Source organism: Chiloscyllium plagiosum, chromosome 4, assembly GCF_004010195.1.
Source record: "Chiloscyllium plagiosum isolate BGI_BamShark_2017 chromosome 4, ASM401019v2, whole genome shotgun sequence".
Lineage (NCBI taxonomy): Eukaryota > Metazoa > Chordata > Chondrichthyes > Orectolobiformes > Hemiscylliidae > Chiloscyllium > Chiloscyllium plagiosum.
Window position 1 is genome coordinate 15,867,568 of NC_057713.1, and position 22,186 is coordinate 15,889,753.

General features: G+C 41.6%; 1 protein-coding gene across 2 annotated transcripts in view; it reads left to right on the forward strand.

The window, feature by feature from the left end:
• The window catches only part of LOC122548875 (ankyrin repeat domain-containing protein 12-like), a 29,082-nt gene extending 7,173 nt beyond the window's left edge, over nt 1-21,909 (forward strand). Inside the window, exons 2-3 of one of the 2 annotated variants that reach the window (XR_006311353.1) lie at nt 7,355-7,504; nt 21,697-21,820. Coding sequence is in view for 1 of the 2 variants with exons in the window: in XM_043687770.1 (XP_043543705.1) it covers nt 7,418-7,504; nt 21,697-21,894 (285 nt within the window). In the remaining variant the exon portion in view is untranslated. Of the gene's footprint in view, nt 1-7,354; nt 7,505-21,696 lie in introns of those variants that run through there. The other variant, XM_043687770.1, reaches the window with a different exon arrangement.
• The last annotated feature ends 277 nt before the right edge of the window (nt 21,910-22,186 follow it).

Genomic DNA, 22,186 nt, shown 5'->3' on the forward strand with positions numbered 1-22,186 from the left:
TACCTTCATCCACATGCTTGGTCACCTCCTCAAATAATTCAATAAGACTTGTAAGGCAAGAACTACCCTTCACAAATCTGTGCTGGCTGTCCCTAATCAAGCAGTGTCTTTCCAGATACTCTCAAATCCTATCCCTCAGTACCCTTTCCATTACTTTGCCTACCACCGAAGTAAGACTAACTGGCCTGTAATTCCCGGGGTTATCCCTATTCCCTTTTTTGAACAGGGGCACAACATTCGCCACTCTCCAGTCCCCTGGTAACACCGAATCGACGTTTCGGGCATAAGTTCCTGAAGAAGGGCTTATGCCCGAAACGTCGATTCTCCTGTTCCTTTGATGCTGCCTGACCTGCGCTTTTCCAGCAACACGTTTTTAAGCTGCAGTCTACTTAAAGACTATTGTTATGTTTGTTTCAAACTTGAGAGAAGACCTGTCTAAACTAACTGCAATTGCTACCTTTTCAACACAGTCCTGTCATTTTCAGTGTTTGTTGTATTTTTAGGCACCCTTTACGATTTGCTCACTGTATTAGTATACTAATAATCATCTCTGTAGCTTGTCCTATTATTTAGTTTGTTTCTCATCCAGTACTGTAGTGTCAGCTTTAGGCTCTGCAATGTACTCTCTCCTGTCTGATAATTGTGGAACCAGTTGCTGCTCCAGTGACTTGACCACATTATTGAGGCTGACACTCCAGTTCCGTTTTGACAGAGTGCTATGATATCAAAAGTGCCATCATTCAAATTTAATCTGTGTCGGTCTGCATTCCCAGTGGACATTAAAGTATTTTATGGTACTATTCAAGATAAAGCTTGTGGAGTTCTCCCAAAAGACTTCAATTGATATTATGAAAAGCAGATTAACTGCATATATCCCATTGCTGTTTGTGCAGTCTGGGTTGTGAAGAAATTGGCTGATGTTTTGTTACAATGCTGATCATGATTCAAGGATACTTCATTACTAAATACTTTGGGCTAATCTGAGGTCACATTAAATAACAATTTCTTTAATTCTCTATATTCCCTGTACCATAAAAAATTAAATACAAAAGGTTTGGTTTGACAGTTTGGTTTTGGCTGCATATGCAGAGGAACCTCGATTATCCTAAGAAAACTGGCGGGGAGTATTTTGTTCGGTTAATCGCACACCGGATAACCTAGTTTAGCCAAGCATTGGGACCATGCAATCTTGTTCAAATAATCGAATGCCAGATAATCAAGGTTTCTCTGTAATCTGCAAATAAACTTGCATGTAAAATCAATATAATTAAGCTTTTGATGAGTTGCACGTCTACTGTGACTGAATATAAATTAATTTCTGTGATATCACAAGAATGCTAACTCTACTATCAACTCAATTACTGTGTATCAACAGCAAAGGATGAATGCAACATTAATATACAGTTCTTCATTAGTTAAATTATACCATTAAATATTTTCCAGAATCTAAGGAGGGATATAAATTTGTTAGGCATATGCCCTGAAGAAGCCCTGAAGAAGGGCTTATGCCCGAAACGTCAATTCTCCTGTTCCCTGGATGCTGCCTGACCTGCTGCGCTTTTCCAGCAACACATTTTCAGCATATAAATTTGTTACCCAATGCATCTAAACAAAAGCTTACTAATGCTAGACAGTAATTACGTGGAAGAAGGGATCTATAAAGACAGCAATAAAGCTAGGAGGGAAAGGTGAAAAGTGGGAAGTTACATTCACGTCACATACATGTCAAGCAATGACCATCTCCAGTAAGAGATCATACACCCACCATCCCCTGAGATGCAATGGCATTATGCTCAGTACATTTAAGAGGCTTTTAGATATGCACTCGTGACAGCAAGGCATACAAGAATATGGACTAAGCAATTGGCAAATGGAATTAGAATAGTTACGTGGTTGTGATATGGACCAGACTCAAACCCCCCACAAAATACATCAAGATGATAGCCTATACCCTATATTTTTCTTATTTAAAGATATGCCTAAGGTGTTGCGATCCAGATGCAATTCTCACACTACTCAACTTTACATTTAAACTTTACATTGCATTACAACTTTCTATTTTGTCTGTATTTTAAATGTAAAGAGCTGGCTTAACTGTAACTCTATGGAAATGCTTAACAAAATAATAACTAATTAACTATTTCAAAGTAGTAACATCTGATAAACACTGTCGGCGAAGACAAATTCAGTAAAATAGGTTGTCTCATATGCAATTTTAGCAGCATGAATAGAACCCCAACTTTCAGCTGCAAAAGAGAAAGGAATAAGAGCTTCCACATGCTGTTTCAATACCCAAGCAACCACAGAAAGCTAAAACCTAAAAGTTCTGGTTCTGTGGGAGCTGGAGCCCACCCATTCAGGCTGCTTCTATTGTCAATTTTTTAATTTAAAAAGCCCAAGGTCCTTGAGCAAGCTGCTTGTCACGTCTGTCTCAACCTTTCTTCATGAGAAAAAAGCAAGGACAAAATACACCTTTTAAAGCCATAGTATTGACACAGTTATTTGTGACTGCTGATGCTGTACTGTAGATCCCAATGACTCTATGTTTAGGCATTGGCTGTAAGTAAAAAGTAACACACATACCATACAAATATCAAACAAGGACCATCTACATCAAGAGATAATATAACTATTGTCCCTTCTTATTCAATGGCATTGCCATCATTGAATCAGCACCACACACACACACACACAATTAATATAATGGAGGTTACCGTTGATTAATGAAACTGAAGTGAACTGACTAAATAGCAGGTTAGAGGCCCAGAAACCTGGAGTAAATAACTAATCTCTTGGCTCCACAAAGCTAGTCCACCATCTACAGGGTGAGTGAGCGGTATGATGGAGTGCTTCCACCTGCCTGGATGAGTTCAGCTCCAACAATACTCAAGAAGTTGACTGGTATCAAAATCAAAGCAACCTGCTTAATTCCCTCACCATTGACCTTTAGTAGCATTGTGTATCATCTCAAGATGCCCTATGGAAGTTCTATGGCTCCTTGACACACCTCCCAAACCAATGGCCACTTCCATCTACATAGAAAAGGGCAACAGCTACATAAGAGCACTACCTACAGATTCCTCTCTAAGCAACTTGCCATCCTTACTTGAAAATATACCACCACTCCTTTAATGTCACTGGGTCAAAAGTCTGGACACACTCTGAAATTGTGGATCTGCCATAGCAGATGCACTGCAGTAGTTCATGAAGGCAGCTCGAGGACAACTAAGGTTGAGCGATAAGTGTTGGCCCAGCACACTTCCCGTGTATGAACAATAATTTTTTAAATCCATGTGGGTGAAGGTGTGAAATAAGTGAGAACACACTGTTCGGAATAGTTTATAGACTCCCAAACACACTGATCTGTAGGATGGTGAATATATCAGAAGATTTTTCCATATTAAAAAAAACGCCGAGCATTAATCATGTATGACTTTGATTTTCTCAATCGACATAACTAAATTGGCAAAGGTAGCTACGAGGAAGAATTCATAGTGTATTTGGGGCACTTTTCTAGAATAATGTTGTGGAATCCAGCCAGTGATCAACTATGTTGGATCTGGTAATGTGGCATGAGGCAGGTTTTAATAAGTTAAATAATTCCTCCTCAACTTGGGAGTGTCTCCTCTGCGTGTTGAGTCTTTGGACCTCTGCTACAGATATCTGAGAGGGCAGAGACCCTGTGCATACTTAAGGGTGAGAGATTCTTGATCAGTAAAAAAAAATCAAGGGTTATGGGAACCGCAGGAAAATAGACTAGACGGATGTAGGATCAGCAATGACCCTATTAGTGAAGTAGGCTCAGAGGGGCTGAATGGCCTATTCCTGTTCCTATTTGTTATAGTCTTAAACCAGTATCAGTGTGTGTCTTTATAGAGGATTAATGGAAATTTGTTAGAATTTAACGAGCAGACAGTAAACATTGAAGAGTGTTAGTGTGCTTTCAGTTAGAATATGGACTATAACCTGGTGTTGTGATTTTTTAACTTTGTCCACCCCAGTCCAACACAAAATAAATTGAGCCTTTTGAAGGTGTGAGATTGCAGATAGGTCATGGTGAATGATAATGTATGATGCTCAGAGTATTCAAGACAATTTGAAGCTCAGGTTGTGGGTGAGGTTGTTGACTTGCTCACCAAGCTGGTAAGTTCACAGACATTCTGTCACCATTCTAGGTAACATCATTAGTGCACCTCCGGTGAAGTGGTTTTCTGTCCCACTTGTTATTTATGTATCTGAGTCTGCTGGGATTGGTGGTGTCATTTCTGGTTTTGTTGCTAGTTCTGTTCTTAGTGGTTGGTATATGGGGTCCAATTCTACATGTTTGTTAATGGAGTTCGGGGTTGAGTGCCAGAGTTGAATTCCTGTGCACATCTTTATCTGGCTTGTACTAGGATGGATACTTTGTCCCAGTTGAATTGGTGTTCATCATTGTCAGTGTGTATGGGTACAAGTGATAGCTGCTCATGTCTCTTGGTGGCTAGTTGGAATTAGTGTGTCCTGGTGGCTAATTTCCTTCCTGTTTACCATATCTAGTGCTTTTGGCAGTCTTTACATGATATTTTGTATGTAATGCTGGTCCTGCTGGTTGTAGGTATGGGATCCTTTATACTTGTCCGTAGCTGTCCTAGTGTGGTAGTTGGTTTGTGGGCTACCATGATACACAGGGGTCAGTAGTCTGGTGGTCGTTTCTGATATATCCTTTAGTGTATGGCACTATGGCCAGTGTGTCTGGATGTGTTATCTTTCTGTTGTAGTCTGTGTAGGCATCAGCAGACTATGCTTTTTGGGTACCCATTGTTTCTGAAGATGTTACGTAGGTATTCTGCTTTGCGCAGCTCCAGGGTGCTGCAGCATATTATGGCTCCCTTGAACATTGTTCTGATGCAGCTCCATTTGTAGTTGAGTACTTAGTCTGTGGCCTCCTTGTATATGTTGATCTAGAGCTCCCCATTGGCCTTGCATTCAACCATAATGATCAGGAAGGGGAGTCAGTGGTTGTTCTCTTCCTTGGTGAATTTTATGCCAACAAGGATGTTGTTTGAGTTGATGGGTTTCCTCTAGCTGCATGTGTTTGGTAATGACAAAAGTGTCATCTACATAGTGGATCTGCAGGTTAGGCTGGATAGTGGTCAGTGCTGTCTGTTCTAGTCTTGGCTTCTGATATTAGTCTAGATATCAATGATCTCATGAGTGTGCTGTTGATTTGTTTGCATATCTGGCTGTTGAAGATGAAGTGGGTCGTGAGGCACAGATCTAGCACTTTGAGGATGCTGTCTTTGCTGTTAGTGTTGTAAGTTGCCTGCGTTCCTGGTCCTTCAAGTAACAAGGCTAGTATTTCCTTGGCTAGGGGGATGTCTATGGAAGTGAACAGTGCTGTCATGTCGAAGGAGATCATAATCTCGTCCTTGTCCGCGTCCACTTTGGTGTCCTTGATGATGTTGAGGAATTCTTGGATGGAGTGGGTTGAGTTGTCCACAAGGTGTTTTAATCTTTGTAGTTCTTTAGCTGGTCTTTGTCAATGTTCCTGGCAATGAAGCTCTGGCTCTGAGTTGTGGGGGGGAGGTCTGGTTTGTATACCTTGGGGAGTCCATTGAAGCAGGTGTGTTGGATGAATTTGTCTCCATTTTCTTTTTGGAAATCTGTCTTGTTAATTTCTCCCATCGTGTAGATTTCTCAGGGCAACTGTGATGCGGTTTTCCTGTCGTCAGGTCTGTCGCCATCTGTTGGTATGTGTAGATTTCTGCTTGTACGGTGTTCATTTAAGGGGCGCATGACCATCATACAGAACAGAACACAGTACACAGAAAAAGATAGTCAGAAAATTGGGGAACAAGTATGCAGGGAGATCTCCATTTGTAAAACAATTGGGTTGTAATAGGGGATTTTAAGTTTCCAAACATAGACTGGGACTGCCAAAGTCTAAAGGGCTTGGGTGGAAAGGAATTTAAATGTGTTCAAGAAAACTTTCTTCTTCATTGTGGGTAAACCTATTCAAAAGGAGTAAAACTCTACCTTCTCTTGAGGTAAGGCAGGGCATGTGACTGAGGTGCTAGTGGGGGAGCACTTTGGGACCAGTAATCCTAATTCTATTAATATTAAAATAGTTATGAAAAAGATAGGCCTGAACTGAAATAAGTCACATTTTGATGATATTAGTCAGGAATGATCAAAAGTTACTTGGGGGAGGCTATTCCCAGGTAATGGGATATCTGGCATGTGGGAAATGAGATGAGTTCAGAGACGGTATGTATCTGTTAATGTAAAGGGCAGGGCTGGTAGGTGCAGTGAATCGGGAGAGCAACAAGAGGACATAGCTTTGGTGAATAAAGTTAAGGAGACTCTTAAGACTTTCTGCAAGTACATTAAGGGCAAAGCAGCAACTAAAGAGATAATAAGGCCTCTTAAAAATCAAGGAGACTGTCTATGTGTGGAACCACAGCAAGTGGATGTAATACTATATGAATATTTTGCCTCAGTATTTACTGTGGCGAAATATATGGAAGCTAGGGAAATTGGGGGAATAGTGATGTCCACGTTATAGAAAAGAAGGTGCTGGAGGTCTTAAAGCACATAAATGTAAATCCCTGGTGCCTGATCAGGTGTATCCTAGAGCAATGTGGGAAGCTAGGGAAGAGATTGCAGGGCTGAAAAATGTGTTGCTATAAAAGCGCAGCAGGTCAGGCAGCATCCAAGGAGCAGGAGAATCGACGCTTCGGGCATGAGCCCTTTTTCCTGAAGAAGGGCTCATGCCCGAAACGTCGATTCTCCTGCTCCTTGGATGCTGCCTGACCTGCTGCGCTTTTCCAGCAACACATTTTTCAACTCTGATCTCCAGCATCTGCAGTCCTCACTTTCTCCTAAGAGATTGCAGGGCCCCTTGAAGAGATCAACATCTATAGGTGAGGTGCCAGAAGACATGGGATAGATAGATGGTAAATTAGGTCAAGTTGGAACCTAGTAAAACCAGATTAATGTGTTTGGCAGATCTTTATAGAGCTGTATAAAGCCAGCCCAGCCAACTGTGCCCTGGGCACAGTTGATACTTAGCTGAAATTAACTTGGATCCTGATGAGTTGACTGTCACTGGGAACTAGGATTTTTCCTGTTTTGCCAGATTAGCTTGTAATCAATGGCCTAATAATGGATAGATTGGTCTGTTTAGACAGGTTTTGAGAATTTTACCAGTTCTCGCTGCTATTTAGGATGCGTGGCTTTTGCTCTTACACAAGTAGATGTTAAGTTAAACTTAACTAAAGTATCTCTCACAATTTTTGGATTTTAAAATATGAATTACATTGATAAGACTTGCATTGCAACAAGAAAAAACAAACTTTACTCTTTTTCTTTTCAGATAAAGGATGATCATATTGTTGCCTGAAACAGGCAGCTGAAAGAAAGGCACAAAAGTTGTAAAATGCCAAAATCTGGGTCTTCTAGAACAACACAGACTGAAAGTTCTGATTGCAACAGCAGCATGGTTGAAAAACAGACTGGAAGAAAAGTAAGACATTATTCAAAGTGGAACCTGCTTTTAAATAATAGGCTGTCACAGTAGTCATTGTATTTATGCTTTTCCCTCTCAGACTAGAAATAGTTTATAATTTTATTAATTTTAAATTTGTAGACTTGCGTTCACATTTGCACATTAATTTAAAAGGTCCTATCTCTGAAAACAATCTGAAGTATGTATTGTTGCTTTTGCTAATATTCATTAAAGGAAAAAAGTTAAGGTTAATACCACACTCTTCTGTGTGGCTGAAATGTGAATTTCATTTCTAACTTGGTGATTGCCTTGTCAAAGGAAGATCAGTAATCTGACAGGAGTTAAAAGTTTTGATTATGCAAATGAGTTGAATTTGGATTCCGTACATAGTTAGACAATAAGGGGTACAGATCAGGAAAATATGCCTGTGTGTCTAATTGGAAACTTGATTTATGTGACGAATTCTGGTAAGCTTTTTTTCTAGTTTAAATATACAGCCTTCAGGAGAGTTAAGTAGTCTTGTAAGCAAGGGGTTACCTTGTAAAGGGAATTTTTTTTCATGGGATATGGCTCTCGCTGGCTAGCCCATCCTTAATTGTCCTGTGACCTAAGTGACTTGCTAGGGCTACTTCAGAAGGCAGTTAAGAGTCAATAACATTTGTGGGTCACATGTAGCCCAGACCAAAAAGGACGTCATATTTCCTTTTTTTAAAAGGACACTGATGAACCACATATGGTTTACAACAGTTGTCAATAATTACATTAGGCAAGCTTTTAATCTCAGATTTATATTTAATTCTATTTTTGCTAATTTTTTTCCTGAGATTTTTACGCACTTAATGCAACTCCAATATGCCAACTTTTGTGAACAACAAACAAACTTTATTAAGCACAGTACAGTACAAACTTCCTGGAGGAACTTTTAACACACCTTGCAGAGCTTCTAGAGTCCTCTCAAAAGATCTCCCTTAAAAAAAAAGGAAACCATCCTTCCTTTATACAAAATTTTTAGATTAGATTCCCTACAGTTTGGAAACAGGCCCTTCAGTTCAACCAGTCCACACCGACCCTCCGAAGAGTAACCCATGCAGACCCATTTCCCTCTGACTAATGCACCTAACACTGGGCAATTTAGCGTAGCCAATTCACCTGACCATGCGCATCTTTGGACTGTTGGAGGAAACTGGAGTACCTGGAGGAAACCCACGCAGACACTGGGAGAATGTGCAAACTCCACACAGACAGTCAGTCGCCCAAGGCTGGAATTGAACCTGGGACCCTGGTGCTGTGAGGCAGCAGCACTAACCACTGAGACACCGTACCACCCCGAAAGCCATCCACCTATATGAAAATGCATATTTGTGGTTTTCCTGTTACTACAGCTATATATCTTACTCCACCCCAAAATTGTGCTATTTTATTCATTTCAGGATTTATTTTATTTAATGAGAGATCAAGAGAAATAAAAGGTCATTAAAGGTGAGCAAAGATTTCACTGACCTTATTTTCTAGAATAATTATTTTTTTCAGAAATATCCAATCTCTCATTCAGTCTATACCGTGTGGTAATGTATTTTGTTTAGAAGCATCAAGTTTAAATAATGACAGAGCATTTATTTTTGCCTCCAAGGATTAGATAAAGTAAATGCAAAGAAATTCCTGATGAATGGGGAGTCCAGAGCCAGGGGTCATAGTTTAAGGATACAGCATAGCATATTTAAGATAATGAGAAGAAACTTGATGACTCAAAGTGGTGAGGAGAAAGTGAGGACTGCAGATGCTGGAGATCAGAGCTAAAAATGTGTTGCTGGAAAAGCACAGCAGGTCAGGCAGCATCCAAGGAACAGGAGAATTGACGTTTCGGGCATAAGCCTTTCGATTCTCCTGTTCCTTCGATGCTGCCTGACCTGCGCTTTTCCAGCAACACATTTTCGACTCAAAGTGGTGAGCCTGTGAAAAACACTATCACAGGAAATGTTTTAGGGCAAAGCAATGAATGATTTCAAAGTAGAGTTAGATATAGTCCTTGGGGCTAAAGGGATCAAAGGTTGTGGGAAGAAAGTGAGAACTAAGTTGGTTAATCAACTGTGATCATATTGAATGGCAGAGTGAACTTGAAGGACTGAACAGTCGACTCCTGCTCCTATTTCTGATGTTGCTCCAGAATTTTATTTCATTTATTGATCATTCTGTCGAAGAACTTCCTGAAATTACTCAAGTTCTGCCAATGAACCGTCATCCTCCTGGTAATCGTAGGTTAGTTCAATGCACTAATCTTGATCAACCTTTCAATATGCTACCTTGTATGCCCCTTTACACCAATCTATCAACTGCCCTTTAGAACTGAAAGCCCAAAACTTTTCCAAATTGGTAATTCTAGTTCTTCTCTAAATTGGTGCTGGGATTGGAGTTCAATTCAGGGAGCAGCACTGGGTGTAGTTCTGAAGGTATGATTGACAATACCATGGTTTGTTTGACTTTCTTTTGGACATGATCATTCAGCATTCTTTGTTTAAGTTATTCTTATTTCAGTGACTGGCTAGGCTGAATTGATAAAGTACTTCCATTTTCTGTTACTCTTACACCATTCAACTAGATTAATTAATTTAGTTTGTAATGGGTTAAAGGCTTATGAGGAATAGGCAGGAAAGTGAGTTGAGGCTAAGTTGAGATCAGCAAAGTTTATTTTAAATGGCAGAGTAGGTGCAAAAGGATGAATTGCTTACACCTGTGTGCATTACATTGCAGTTGTTCATATTACATTGTGTGTCATGGTTTTTCCATTTTGATTGTTATTTATAGTTTTCAAATTACCACACATTGCCAAACTAGGAGGGCCAGTTAATCATTGCTAGTCATACAGCACACAATCAGATCCTTCAGTCCAACTTGTCATACCAGCCAAGTTTCCCCACACTGAACTCCACCCCACTTGCCTGCATTTGGCCCATATCCCTCCCCTCAACCTTTCCTGTTCATATACCATCCAAATGTCAATTAAATATTATAACTGTACCTGGATCTGCCACTTCCTCTGGCAGTTCATTCCACGTACTAACCATCTCTGTCAAAAAGCTACATCTCCGATCCCCTTCACATCTTTCTTCTCTCTCCTTAAAAATATGCCCCCCTATGTTTGAACCCCAAGGGAAGAGATCTTTGCTGTTCACCTTATCAATGCCCCTCATGATTTTATTTGGAGCTTAAGCAGCAGCTGGAGCCGAAACTATGGCTAGCTTACTTCTGGAAGTGGTCACCTTACCGGTTAAGGATGTAGAGGGAAGGAGTGCCTACCTGGCAACTGGAGGATGAACAAGTTGGACTGAAGGGTCTGTTTCCGTGCTGTACATCTCTATGACTTTATGACAAGACACTTATTCCTGGCACCACAAGGTACTTTGTACAGAAACAGGAAGAACAGATTTTTTAAGCTTTATCCATTCACTCATGGGATGTGGTGGTCATTGGAAAGTCCAGCATTTATTGCCCATTCTTAACTGCATAAATGGCAGTTAAGAGTCAACCACATTGGTGAGAGTCTGGAGTCGCACATAGTCCAGACCATGTAACGATGGCAGTTTCCTTCCATAAGAATCATTAGTGAACCAGATGGGTGTTTCCCCAACAATCAACAATGGATTTGTGGTCATCATTAGACTTTTAATTAGAGATTTGCATTGAATTCAAATTCTATCATCTGCTGTTGAGATTTGAGCCCAGGTCCCTAGACCAATACCTGGCTTTCGGGATTAAGTCAAGCAATGTCATTAGGTCATGCCTCCCCAGCATGTGAACATATGGCTGATCTTTACATCACAGTCAGTAATGCCCATAAGACAACACCCAGCCATCTTTCCTTCCTTACCCCCCCATGCAAGCTCGTGCGCACATACATGTATATATAACTCTCACACCCACAACTCAAGATGCAATGTAGTGACCTGACCATCTCCAGAAACAATATAATGTAAATCATCCCTTAGTGGTCAAATCTATTGCAAGTAGTTTATTTTGTAACTACAGGGGGGTAGTCAAATTCCAACTGTAATATTCTTATTGATTTCTGAATAGAGGATGAAAATGTAAAGAGGAGGAGAAGACAGTGTAACTGGCTCTGAATGGCAAGGAAATGGCCATGTAAATGGATCTGAATAAGAGGGGATGATAATGTAAATTTCTTACAATCTTTCTCTAAGTCAGAGGCATCCCACGATAGCCTCAGGACATCCAATTTCCTGCAAGTCAACAGAGCAAGTTAACTTTAATAACATACTACCTGCTATAGGCATTAGCTTATGATTCTGAATGACAAGTATTACCGGTATGAAACGGTTTACACCACGTGGTCATTGAGGAGCACAAGTGAAATGTAAACAAAATGTGTAGTTTGGAATTTGGTTACAATGGGAATTCAATGCACAGGGCAAAGAGGTACTCCATTCTCTACCATTTTTATCATGCTGATTTGTAAAAAAAAAACCATTTGGTAAGATGGCACAGCAAAGGTTGCTGCATGTCGTAAAGAGTATATAGTGTGAGGAGTAATATGTCAGCATGCCTAAAGGATTGGTTGACTAACAGGAAGCCCTGTGGGGCTAAACAAGTCGTTTTTGGCGTTGGCAAGTTGTCAGTCATGGAGTGCCGCAGGGATCAATACTAGACCTTGCACTATTTACAACCTATATCAATGATTTGGATGCGGACACTGGATGTATGGTATCCCTAGGTTTGCTTTTTTGGCAGGTTTATGATATAGGCTAGATAATAAAGTAAGTTGTCAAAAAGAGAAAAAAATCTACAAAAGGATACTGATGCAGTACGGGAGTAGGCAAAAACAATGGTGTAAAGGCAAAGTTACCATAGTCTGAGAGCCATGAGGTGAGATTAACCTGAGGATCACTATGTCGAAGGTGAGAGGAACAAGTTTGAGAAGACAGGATCTTTATGGTAACCTCAGCTGTTGTCACTCTGCATCATAAACCTGTCAAAAAATGTGGTGCAGGAAAAGCACAGCCCCTCAGGGAGCATCCGAGGAACAGGAGAAACATAAACTCTTCATCAGGAATGTGGGGATCCTTGAGAGAGGAGGAGAACTTCAAGGTGAGCATCCTTGGAAGAGGCTTTGCAGGAAAGCTTTAATTGACTAGAACAAAGTGAAGACTGCAGGTGCTGGAGATCAGAGTTAAAACATGTGGCACTGTAAAAACACAACCGGTCAGGCAGCATCCAAGGAGCAGGAGAGTATGTTTCAAGCGTAAGAGCTTATGCTAGAAACATCGGCTCTCCTGCGCCTTGAATGCTACTGGTCTGGCTCTGCTTTTCTAGGGCCACATTTTTTACTCTGATCTACAGCATCTGCAGTCCTCCTTTTCTCCTAGTGGATCATAAACCTGTCGTTCAGCCAACTGAGCTAATTGATCCTGAAACTACCATAGGTAGGTTTTTACAACAATCCGGTTCACTAATGTCAGTTAGGAAAGGAAATCTGACATCCTTGTCTGGTCTGAGCTATATGTGACTCCAAACCCACAGCAATGTGGTTAACTCTTTGCTACCCTCAAATGCCCTTGCAAGCTGCTCAGTTCAACAGCAAATAGGGATGAGCAGCAAATGCTGGTCTTGTCAGCAATACTGACATAATAGGGCACCATGAGTGTTACTAAGTTCTGCAACCTTGTTCCATTTAAACAGTAAACTTTTTTTGTATTCTTTCTGCCAAATTTTGCAAGTTCACATTTACACATGTTATACAGCATCTGTTGAGAGAGGGGGTTGGGTTTTTGGTGGGGGTAAAGAAGGTAGCTATGCATGCAATAGATAGATAAAGTTGGGAGGTAATGTGATAGTTCAGAGTGGATACTTGAGAAGGAAGATGGACAGATAGAACACTTCAAGAGAGCGGTGCCGAGTTGGAGGGTTGGATCTGGGATGTGGTCAGGTGAGAGGAGGAAACTGGTTGAAGGGTGCCAAGGTGGAAGATGAGGTGTTCTTCCTCCAGCTGTCTGGCTAGGATTTGGCGGTGGAGGCAGCTCAGGACTTGCATGTGCTTGGCCGAGTGGGAGGGGAAGTGGTCCGCCACAGGGTTGTTTAGTGTATCCCCCCCTGGGGATCTTCTCTGTAACATTCTACAAGTTGGTGTTTTGCCTCCTGATGTGGAGGAGACCACATCGAGAGCAATGGACACAATAGATGGTGTTTGCATGTGCAGGAAAATCTCCGGTTGTGGAAGGATCCTTTGGGGCCTTTTTGGAGGTGAGGGGAGTGGTATGGGTACAGACCTGTTGCGGCAGCAAGGGAAGGTGCCGGAAGTGAAGGGTGGGTTGGTGGCTGGCATCAACCTAATGAGAGAGTCGTGGAGGGAATGGTCTCTGCAGAATGTTGAAAGGGATGGGGAGGAAAAGATATCTGTGGTGGTGAGGTCTGACTGTAAGTGGCGGAAATGATGTAGGATGATGCGTTGTATCCAGAATTGGTGGGGTAGAATGTGAGGACCAGAGGGGTTATGTCCTTGTTGTGTTTGGAGGGGTGGAGTTCAAGGGCAGAGGTGCGGGAAGTCTAGGAGACATACTGGAGGGCAGTGTTGACCACGTGGGAGGGGAAATTGCAGTCCTTGAAGTAGGAGGCCATCTGGGATGTTCTGGAGTAGAATTGATCCTCCTGGGAGCAGATGCAACGGAGGCGAAGGAATTGGGAGTAAGAGATAGCATTTTTAATGGGAATGGGGGTGCTGGGAGATGGAGGAGGTGTAGTCCAGGTAGCTGTGGGAGTCAGTGGGTTTGAAGTAGATGTCAGTGTTGTCTGTTGCTGGAAATGGAAATGGAAATAGAGATGGAGAGGTCTCAGAAGGGGAGGGAGGTCTTTTGATATGCACTCCTTCATGCTCCATTGAAACAGGATTAGAAATAGTATTAGATTTTGTCACTTGTGCAAAGTACCTAGTTACAAATATTACTAAAATAGACTAGATTCAAAAATGGAGAATTCTCTGGCTTGATGGTTATGTAGAATAATGCACATGCCAGGGCAAAAGTTTACTGATTATGTTCGGGTACACTTCTGGTCCTCCTGGTGTAATGTTAAAAGATTAAATTGCACTCTCTCTGGACACTAATGTAATGTTAAAGAGTTGAACTGCACTGTCTTTCTCCAAGAAGCTGAACATTCTGGAGGTGGGGTGGGGTACCTGTGAGCATTACCAACTGACTTGTATAAAGGGGTTGCCTTTCCTTTGTTTGGGGCCTCTTCTGACCTGACTTCGCATGCCTGCAAAGTGTCTCAAAGCGGGTCACCTAGCTTGTACAGGCTTTAATAAACTTTAACTGTTTGCAGAAGTTGGTGTGAGCAAATTGCATCTCTTGTGTGAAACCTCAGGAAAAGGACATAACACTGGTGTTGCACACACAGAGCTCCTCGTGGATGCCCAGTTTTGAGATACTAGGTCTGTGGAAAGCCTATCCCATTTTGTTTGATCATGGTTGGAAATAGTTTTGAATTGTGATTGGAAAATGTGGCCTATTGAAAATCAATGGCAACGTTTTGTTTAGAAATTCTCATCTGTCTCCATGCAATGCACAAAATCACGTCATACAGCTTGGATGTTTTTCCAACTAACGGGAAGGAAATAAAAACACTGTCAGTGTTTGTCGGTTTGTGTTAACAGAAGAAGACAGCTTAACATTGTGGGTGTAGGCCACTTGTAAAAAGAGAGAACGTAATCTTTTTGTCTTTTTTGAAGGACCTGTTGTGATTTCTGACATTTGGTATTTAAAAATGCAAGTCTGTTTGTGTTTTTCTTTTTGACTTTTTTTTGGTAGCAGATGCTGTCTTTCATTTCTCGGGTATGGAGTGCCTGGGAATCTATTTATTTTCTGGAGATTAGGGGAAAAAAATTGAATTTACTGCCCTGATTCTACTAATGCCTGCGGACTTTGCTATTACCCTGCTGTATGACCGCTTTATTTTCTTTTCAAGCCTGGACCACCACCTAATATAACAGAAGTCATTGTAATTGTGAGTTAAGTCTCTTTCACCAGACTGTTGCACAATAGAAGCAGAAATTGCTGGAATTGAGCAGGTGGTGGCTGGTTTCTGAAAAAGAAAAAGTGGTTGTATCTTAAATTTCAACCAGTCATCAGAACAATACAAAGCTGTATTTGTATACAGTACATTTCCATTTTAAGACCTGACTATGAAAGCTTTGCAACTGAAATGATTACAAAACCCAAATAATGTTTGTTAATTTGTAACTTGATTTTTTTTTAAAAATATAATCAGTATAATAAACGTTTTTGAATCCATTTCACTCGGTGATTCATTAAGGTCAGATTTCTATAGTTTGACGTATTCCGTATTAAGCTATCTGGCTTATTGACCAGCATTGCTGCCATCCTGTTAACATTTGTCCAACTTGGATTGCACAAAAGAGCTATTCCAACCCATGCACCAGTTTCCTTCTCATGCTTGAAGAATTACGAAACAGTTAGTACTATGTACATCAAAGATTGCATTAAAATGTTGTGAATTATATAGGTTTAAACAGAAATCACATATGCCTATTGTCTTGACTATGCACTTGCCTTTGTCTTGTGACTTGTACAATGCTATAATAGTGTGCAAATGATCTGTCCTTATGTGAAAACTATTGCATATCCATAATGCATTCTTTGAAGTGAGTTTGTTGATTTATTTCTGTGGAAATTTTCTATTCGGCTTTTATGCTCAAAGTTCAGGTTGTGGAGGGAACAATTACAGCTTCCGACCTGTCTTTTGCATGTTAGAACTGTTTGCACCCCTACTGCAACTTGACAAATCTTAACGTCCTTGTATTTTGTTTATTCTCGGGCAAGATTTTTCTTTACTTCTGCAAGTAAAATTTTAATTTTAAGAAAAGGTTGTCAGATGGTGGTATTCACAGGATGAAAATGCTGTTTTATTCTCAGTTGTGCTTTTACACAAAGAGAAAAGTAGTGTATAAAGGGTATGCCTTTTGTAATGCGTTTCTAGTAGAAGAAAATAATATTCTCATGCTAAGGTTTTTTGCCCACTAAACCACCTAATAGAGTTACTACCTCATTTTTATTTGACAGGCTTTGTTTGTTTAAGAGGCTAAAAGGAACCAGGTGAAAGGACCATTTGAAATCATAAAATCATAAATGTCTGCTATAGATTCCTTTGTGTTTAGTGGGCTATTAGTTAAGAACCATTGTTTACAGTGATATTAATAACTAGCCTGAAGTAGAGAACATATTTCCAAAGTCAGGGAAGGTATGAAGACCCTAATTTGGTAGCAAGCTGAAATTTTGAGGTTGCAAACATCAGGTCAGCAATGGCTACATACTTCACCCTGCCCTCTGTCTTTTTATCACCCCTCCTCCAACACTGTTTATACCAAGGGCTTGTGACAATTTCACAATCTTGAAATGGTCACAGTAGGACCATAAGTAGAAGCTCAGCTATGATATTATTGCCAAGATTAGAGTGGTGCTGGAAAAGCACAGCAGGTCAGTCAGCATCTGAAGAGCAGGAAAAATCGAAGTTTTGGGTAAAAGCCCTTCATCAGGAATGAGGCTGGCGTCTCAGGGGTGGAAAGATAAATGGGAGGGGGGGTGGGGCTAGGTAGGTGAGAGTGCAGTAGGTGGATGGAGATGGGGGTGAAGGTGATAAGTCGGAGAGGAGGTTTGAGTGGATAGGTGAGAAAGAAGATTGCCAGTTGGGATAGGTCACGAGGACGGTGCTGAGCTGGAAGTTTGGAACTGTGGTAAGGAGGGGGGGGGGAGAAGAGGAAATGAAGTCCACATTGATGCCATGGGATTGAAGGGTCCTGAGGCAGAAGATGAGGCTTTCTCAGGTGTCGGGTGGTGAGGGAGTGACAGTGGAGGAGGCATATCCTCGGCAGAGTGGTAGCGGGAGTTGAAACGTTCGACCACGGAACGGTGCGGTTGGTTGTTGCGGGTGTCTGAGATGTTCTCTGAAGCGCTCTGTGAGAAGGCATCCAGTCTCCCCAATGTAGAGGAGACCACATCGGGAGCAACAGATACAATAAATGACGACATAGAAGTGCAGCTGAAACTTTGATTGATGTGGAAGGCTGCTTTGGGGCCTTGGATGGAGGTGAGGGGGAGGTGTGGGCTCAGGTTTTGCAATTCTTGCGGTGACAGGGGAAGGTTTTGGGAGGGGAGGGTGGGGTGTTGGGGGCGTGACTTGACCAGGTAGTCACTGAGGGAACAGTCTTTGCGGAAGGTGGATAGGGGTGGGGGAGAATATATATCCCTGGTGGTGGGGTCTGTTTGGAGGTGGAGGAAATGTCGGCGGATGATGTGATTTATGCGAAGGTTGATGGGGTGGAAGGTGAGGATGAGGGGGGGTCCTGACCCTGTTGCGGTTGGAGGGGTGGGGTTCGAAGACGGAGGTGCAGGACATAGATGAGATGCGTTGGAGGGCATCTTGAACCAAGTGGGAGGGGAAATTGCTGTCATTAAAGGAGACAATCTAGTGTATTCTGTGGTGGAACTGGTCCTCCTGGGAGCAGATGTGACAAAGGCAGAGGAATTGGGAATTTTTGCAGGAGCTAGAGTGGGAGGAAGTGCAATCCAGGTAGCTGTAGGAGTCAGTGGGTTTGTTTAAAAAAAAATCTGTCAAGTCGGTCATCATTCCTGGAGATGGAGAGGTCCAGGGAAGGGGAGGGAGGTGTCAGAAATGGTCCGGGTGAATTTAAGGTTGGGGTGGAATGTGTTGGTGAAGTTGATGAACTGTTCAACTTCCTCATGGGAACACAAGGTGGTGCTGATGCAGTCATCGATGTAGCGTAGGAAAAGGTGGGGAGTGGTGCTGGTGGAACTCCAGAAGATGGACTCCAACGCCTGGAGGAAGAACGCCCTCTCTTCCGCCTTGGGACCCTTCAACCCCACGGCATCAATGTGGACTTCACCAGTTTCCTTATTTCCCCTCTGCCCACTTGCCCCAGTTCCAACTTTCCAGCTCAGCATTGTCCTCATGACTTGTACCACCTGTCAATCTTCCTTCTCACCTATTCACTCCATCCTCCTCTCTGACTTATCATCTTCACCCATACCTCCATCCACCTGTTGCACTCAGCTACCTTCTCCCAGCCCCACCCCTCCCATATATCTCTCCACCCTGAGGTTCCCTGCCTCATTCCTGATGTAGGGCTTTTGCCCGAAACATCACTTTTCCTGTTCCTCGGATGCTGCCTGACCTGCTGTGCTTTTCTAGCACCACTCTAATCTTGACTCTAATCTCCAGCATCTGTGGTACCCACTTCTTCCTATTTCTCATTCTTTTTGGTCGTGGTCATTTTAAGTCCACTGGTTCCAATTACTTAAGAACATACAAATCTTGTGACTGCATTGTAAACTTCCTACCTTCCTGTATCATTTTTGAGAATATTTGAGAATACAGTTTTGACAGCTTTATAGAAATTTCAATGTACCATATTAATTATGGCACGGTGGCACAGTGGTTAGCACTGCTGCCTCACAGCGCCTGAGACCCGGGTTCAATTCCCGCCTTAGGCGACTGACTGTGTGGAATTTGCACGTTCTCCCCGTGTCTGCGTGGGTTTCCTCCGGGTGCTCTGGTTTCCTCCCACATCACAAAGATGTGCAGGGTCAGGTGAATTGGCCATGCTAAATTGCCCGTAGTGTTAGGTAAGGGGTAAATGTAGGGGTATGGGTGGGTTTCGCTTCGGCGGGTCGGTGTGGACTTGTTGGGCCGAAGGGCCTGTTTCCACACTGTAATGTAATATAAAATCTAATCTAATTAATACTTCATGCAAATGCCTTCTTAGTTTTTCTACTGAAGTGAATAATTATTGAATAATAGGATTTGTATGGATAGCTCCAGCTTAAGAGATACATGAGTTAAGGTGTATTGAACCCGGTGTTCTCCTCTGTTGTTAACTCTGTAATTAAGTGAACCTGTTTTTCTTCATTTCCCTGTGTCCCTTTGTATTTTCAACTTTCAAACACTGATCCACTTACCCAAATACAGTTTCCGGCTCAGCAAGCACTTCTTAAGCGCAGCATGTTTAATAAATCCTCACTGGGAGTGAGGGTGTGTGGAGGAGATTTCCTAGATACTGTTTGTTTTTAACTGTTAACAACGTTGAGCTGAAGTCTCATTTTTATTAATTTGTCAGCCAGTGAAAACTACTTTTCATTATTTTATGAAGCAGTCCATTTTGGAAAACTATTAGACCAGGGAGAGTGGGAGATATAGTTTGCCTCGTGTGAAAGGGTTATCAATGCAGGTCCAATTTGTTTGCAAGAGCTAAGCAGAAGTACAAGTAGACAACCCTTTATCCGAAGGTTTTTACATGAAGTTTTTTCTCATTGCAGATGAGATGGGCAGGCACGGTTTCGTTTGGATAATTAATTATTCGGTTAATTGATTTCCTCTGGATCTCTGAGTTTTCTGTGAAGTCTGCTCCCCATTCAGCAAACTAGGCAAAAGCGCACTGCGTGCTAGACCCTGCCCCCGTCTGCATTCACCCCGCCCCCCAATCCGTCCGCTGCCTGCCCACCCCCTCCAACACGGGCCCCCCATCCATCCCCACCACATTAAACTTTGACTTAGTAAATGTGTTATTCAAAATTCAACATCATATTTATGTATTTCATGCACTTCTGTTTGTTTCTTTATGCTCTTAATCGTTTTTGAAAAAATTTGTCCTCCTGTTTTCTCATGTCAACAATATGCTACTACCGACTGAGCACTATAATAAGACTTCCAACAAAAGCCACGATATGTATAACATGCAAATAGGTTGCAATGTCACCTGTCAACAAACGTTGAGTGTCATGACAGCAATTGCTCTGGCCAAGTTATCAGGCTGTTGAAACATTTTATTAGGTAAACGTTAAGTCACTGGGAGTCACTTTTTGTCCTCGTTAATCTCGTGAGTTAGTACATGAAGTTACAATTCTAGAACAAAGTTTTTTTTCTCTCAAGAGTTTTTTCCAAATCTGTTGAACTCGTGGAGATGGGGTGTAAAAAATATATTTTTTACATAGATCTGAATACGTAGGTGTCCATATCTTTTTTCATTCACATGCCTATGATAGATATTATTCTGTTGTGGTTCTGTTCGCCGAGCTGGAAATTTTTGTTGCAAACGTTTCGTCCCCTGTCTAGGTGACATCCTCAGTGCTTGGGAGCCTCCTGTGAAGCGCTTCTGTGGTGTTTCCTCCGGCATTTATAGTGGCCTGTCCCTGCCGCTTCCGGTTGTCAGTTTCAGCTGTCCGCTGTAGTGGCCGGGAAAGGGCACTACCATTATAGGGCAAGCCAAACGAAGGACAGCCAGGGAATTCCTAGAAGCTTGGCACTCATCCACAAACTCCATCAACAAACACATCGACCTGGACCCAATATACCGGCCACTACAGCGGACAGCTGAAACTGACAACCGGAAGCGGCAGGGACAGGCCACGATAAATGCCGGAGGAAACACCACAGAAGCGCTTCACAGGAGGCTCCCAAGCACTGAGGATGTCACCTCGACAGGGGACGAAACGTTTGCAACAAAAATTTCCAGCTCAGCGAACAGAACCACAACAACGGGCACCCGAGCTACAAATCTTCACCCAAATTTTGAGATATTATTCTATTCTAAGAATGGACCATGCAGATTCTGAACCTGTAATTTTCCTCCTCATTTGTGGGCACTTGTGAGACCAGCAGCCCAGAAACTGGTCTGTATTAAACTGAACAAGGAGAATATTGAAGTCAGTCCTGGCATTGTTAATAAGCTACATGCTAGCCTTTAGATGTCTTTTGCCAAGTAAACGATAGTCATACCTAGAAAAATTAAACTTAAGCAGTAAGGAAATGATTAAAAGGTTTCTGTCATACTGAAATGTGAAATTACATTCTAGTAAATGATCAGAATGCCCAATTCAGAGGATTTGTGAAAATCTCATGCAGAAGAGATTAGGCTACAAGTCCCTTACACAACTTTCAAGGTGCATCAAATACCTTCTATATGCTTTTCAAAGGACCCAAGAAAGTTCTAAGTGCTGTTGGTTGTAATGCAGAAAAACTTGAGGTAGTTGGACATTTTAATCAAAATGAAAATTGCCAGAGAGAGCAATTTTTATCCTTGATTTATTTCAATGTCACAAAATTTCAATTACCATAAGCATTTGATGAACAAGACTGCTAAATTTTGCTATTCAAATCTTTATTTTTTTTAGAATAAAGAAAAAGTTTCATCCTACAACAGGACACCTAAAATAGACCGCAGTGAATTGGAAAAAGAAGTGAAAGAGAAGGCTTCTATGAAACGTAAACTTCCTTTCACTGTTAGTCCATCTAGGAGTGAGCAGAGGGAATCCGATACAGGTAAATTCTTCTGTTTTTTTGGAAATGTGCTTATTAATGTAGGAATGTAAGGTCGTAAATTATTGCACCTCAGAAATTTTGTGCCTTGTGAAAATAAATAATCATCCATTTATGTTTGTTCATATTAAGTGTGGAAAAACAGAAGTGTGTTTAATCCTTCTAATCAGCCCAAGTTTTTTAGGCATATTGTTTTAAATCAGTCAAATAATTTTCCAGCAAAATGTACAACTTGCTTCCTTTTTGTAATCTGATCTATCCAACCTCGGATACTGCACAGTAAGACTATGACTATTTAGAAGGCAAAGCTATATCTAATCTATCCATTCAACTTCCCTCTTCTAA